The 3,736-nt window shown below is 40.0% G+C and overlaps 1 protein-coding gene across 1 annotated transcript; it reads right to left on the reverse strand.

Annotated features, from left to right (window-relative positions):
- Positions 1-1,433: 1,433 nt before the first annotated feature.
- Positions 1,434-2,859, reverse strand: LOC106304306 (geranylgeranyl pyrophosphate synthase, chloroplastic/chromoplastic). The gene has a single exon (XM_013740720.1). The coding sequence runs from the start codon at positions 2,674-2,676 to the stop codon at positions 1,567-1,569; it is 1,110 nt and encodes a 369-aa protein (XP_013596174.1). The 5' UTR covers positions 2,677-2,859; the 3' UTR covers positions 1,434-1,566.
- Positions 2,860-3,736: the final 877 nt, after the last annotated feature.

Genomic DNA, 3,736 nt, shown 5'->3' on the forward strand with positions numbered 1-3,736 from the left:
CCCATTGATTACACACCATACACAAAATTAATTTATTCAAAATAAATAAAATGGGGACTTGTGTACGGACTTTGGTAAGGTCAGGTGCAAAGATAGCTAATCCATCTTATTCGTCGTATACTCTAAGATTCGGGTCCAATAGAACACGATTCGTGCATGAGCTGTGACTTACCACTTGCAAGTAGAAGTAGTTGTTTATGGACGGCATCGGACATTTTACTAGCGATAATGATGGTTGTACGTTTTTTTTTTGTTCTTTCTGTGTTTTAAAGTTTCAAACTATGCATAATATTACATTATTACACAACTAGTTTGTTTTTCAACTGATAGAGACAACCAAGTCTCAAAAATTTAGATTAAACAAATCGTTAATCATATTCATAATGTAGTTGTCACTTGTCAGTTCTGACCGTGTGTACGTTACCCATTCACCATAATTGTGGTGTAACGCGTGATATATACACTGTTTACTGAGATGGCGAACACTGTTGATAAGATCATGGCCAAGGATGGGATAGGATGTGGCATAGTGTTTCTCCTACATTAGTGGGAAGTTTTATGTTAGTTGGAATTTATTTGGTGAATCTATGTGTATTTAAGAAATGTTTGTCTTACGGAAAATGATATGAAAAGAAAATTACAGTAAAAATGTTCTTAAGTCTTTGGGATCCAACATTTCAAAACACTGACAACAATAAAATTGAAATACACAAATTAGATTACAATATTTTGGAATGAAATGATGCGGAGTAGTTGATTCCATTAATTCTATAGATTTTTTTTTACCATTTACTATGAATGTAATAAAATGCTCATTCTTCCGATTCCAAAATTAATTAGATAAAATATAAAGAAAATTATTCTAACAAATTTGTTCATGAAAGAATGGAATGAAATTTGAATCTGCTGTATTTCATTCCTATCATTCTATTTATTTGGGTTCCATTAGTTTCATTTTAATTTACCGGTTACAGCCGAACTTGGTAAATACATCGTTCCTATAATACGTCCAAAAATGGTTGTGTTTAACGAAATTGTGTAGATACATCGTACTTCCAATACATGAAGGTGGACTGAAATAAGGAAAAAAAAAAACAAAGGCTTTAGAAACCCAATATTTCAATTGAGATCTTGGGTTGTGAACTAATATATGGGCTTGGCCCATCTTTAATTATTTCATTACTATTGGAATCAGATTGGTCAAAACGCTTAACTTGGGCTTTCCTGAGTACATTATTTTCAACAATGCTTTACTCGTTGACCTGAGTCACGATGCAAAAAACGACGACTTGGTCTTCTTGTACGAACCTTTAAGATCTAATCTGAACAATCAGCGGATCTAGTAGACGAGAGAGAGAGATCCAGCCGTGTGTTTCTGTCCTATAAACACATTTGTTCATCATCAACTTCAAGCAGTTGACTAAACCGTTACAGAAGCTAGAATCACTGATCTCTTAATATTAAATCTATAACATAGCAATCATACCAATATTTCTACAATTCGATCTGAAACACGACCAGAGAGAATAATTCCGACAAGAACTTAAAAAAAAGGAACACACAGTTTCAGTTCTGTCTATTGGCAATGTAATTAGCCAAAGCCAACAAAGGAGCAACCTTGTCGGAATCAAACCCCAAAAGCTGATCACGCGCCTCTCTATTCAACTTCTCAGCGAACTCTCTCGATTTCTCCAACCCCATGAGCTTCGGATACGTCAGCTTATCAGCGATCAAATCTTTCCCGGCGGTTTTCCCCAGCTCCTGAGACGACTTGGTCACGTCCAGGATATCATCAACCACCTGAAACAACAGACCGATACACCTCGCGAACTTCCTCAGCCTCTCGATCTCCTCGTCGCTCCCTCCACCGACGATCCCGCCCAAAACGGCTGAAGCCTCAAGCAACGCCGCCGTTTTATGCAAATGAATAAACTCTAAATGATCCAATCCGACGTCGTTTAACTCTAATCCTTCGCTGCTTATATCCGCCACCTGTCCCGCCACCAGCCCTTCGGTTCCTATAGCTTTCGCCAACTCTCCGACGGCTCGGACCACTCTCGCCGGAGAAACTTCGGAGCTCGTCGCCGACGCCAAATGCTCGAAGGCGAAGGAGAGAAGCGCGTCTCCGGCCAGGACCGCCACGTCCTCGCCGTAAACCTTGTGGTTCGTCGGCTTCCCGCGGCGGAGGTCGTCGTTGTCCATGCACGGCAAGTCGTCGTGGATCAGCGACATGGTGTGGATCATCTCGACGGCGCAGGCCGCCGGCATGGCTAAAGACTCTTCGCCGCCGACGAGCTCGCAGGCGGCGATGCAGAGGACGGGCCTGACGCGTTTGCCGCCGGCGAGGAGGGAGTAGCGCATCGCCTCGTGGATCTTGAGCGGCTCCCGGAGGGGGACGGCGGAGTCCAGGGCTCTGTTGACGGAGTCGGCTTTGCGGAGGATGTACGACATGAAGTCGAAGGAGGAGGAGGTGGTGGATTTGAGGTTGTTGTCTTCTTTGGTGACGAGGGAAGAGGAGATGGTGTGGGAAGCAGACGAAACGGTGCGTTTTGGGGTGAGGGTGATGGGTTTAAGGGTGATGAGAGAAGGAGATCTAGATCTGGGTGTTTTGGATTGGGTTGAAGGATGATGGTGAAGAACCCATGGGCACGAACCTAGAGTCACTGAAGAAGCCATTGAACACAATCTGCAATTTTCAGATTACAATTAATAAAAATTGTTTTTTTTTATAGGACTGAGGGAAAATTTGGAGTCAAAATCAAAAGACATTAGTGTCGCTAGAGTTACAGATAGGGTTGTGTGACGGAATGGGCCTCTAGTGGTGGTGGTGGTTGATGACGAATGTTTGATTATTAAAAAAAACATGAGATTTTTACTTGCAGAGACACTTTCTCGCATATCAATTACAGTACAAGACACTTACCACTTTAGACACACTTTTCCTTGTAGAAATGACTCTTATAACCCTAGACTAAAGAAAAAAGAACATTTTGCTTTCTTCCTATCACACAAATCTCTCTTCTCTTTTTATTTCATTTTATTGTTTTTCTTATCACACATTATGTTTTCATTTACTTTTATCTCAAATTTTAAAATATATTAAATAAAAATAATTATCATAATAAATTATATATAAAATTCTTTATCTTTTAAGATCCATTTTCATATATATATTAAAATATAAACAAAATTAAATGTAGACGTGGACACCAAAACGTGGATAATAGAATTATAGATTAGATGTGGACATCAACAAATTAGAGTTGTCTTATCCATTGGAGCTCGGTCACAGCTGTCTTATCGGAGATCAAGAGCTAGTTATGTTGGACTGGATGTGGTCACCGGGGAAGTCTCCAGCAGATCGGTGTACATCAGATCGAAAGATAAAACCGTTAGAGAGTTGGAATCATAACTCGATTGTGGTGGTGACGACGGCTGTCCTCTGAAACTCGTGCTCACCACTCCAATCTGGCATAGTTCTTCTTCTTCACTGTGCAGAGCTTGGGATTTCAAACTTTGTCGTTCTCTGTTCAAACTCATCAAGAAGATATGATCTCACATCTCTTATACATAAATTATTATATTATAAGTTGCAGAACTTTGGTGATTAGCAGATGAAAAATCATCCACAAAATTTTGTTCACATTATAGAAAAATAGTGTCCACATGAATTCATATCTATATTTATATCATCCACATTTCTGAGTCCACATTTCTAATGGTCCGCATTTCTTTG

The sequence above is a fragment of the Brassica oleracea genome, chromosome C1, assembly GCF_000695525.1.
Source record: "Brassica oleracea var. oleracea cultivar TO1000 chromosome C1, BOL, whole genome shotgun sequence".
Taxonomy (NCBI): domain Eukaryota; kingdom Viridiplantae; phylum Streptophyta; class Magnoliopsida; order Brassicales; family Brassicaceae; genus Brassica; species Brassica oleracea.

Coding starts and splice junctions, on each gene's coding strand:
- LOC106304306 (XM_013740720.1), bottom strand. CDS start 2,676: ATGGCTTCTTCAGTGACTCTAGGTTCGTGCCCATGGGTTCTTCACCAT.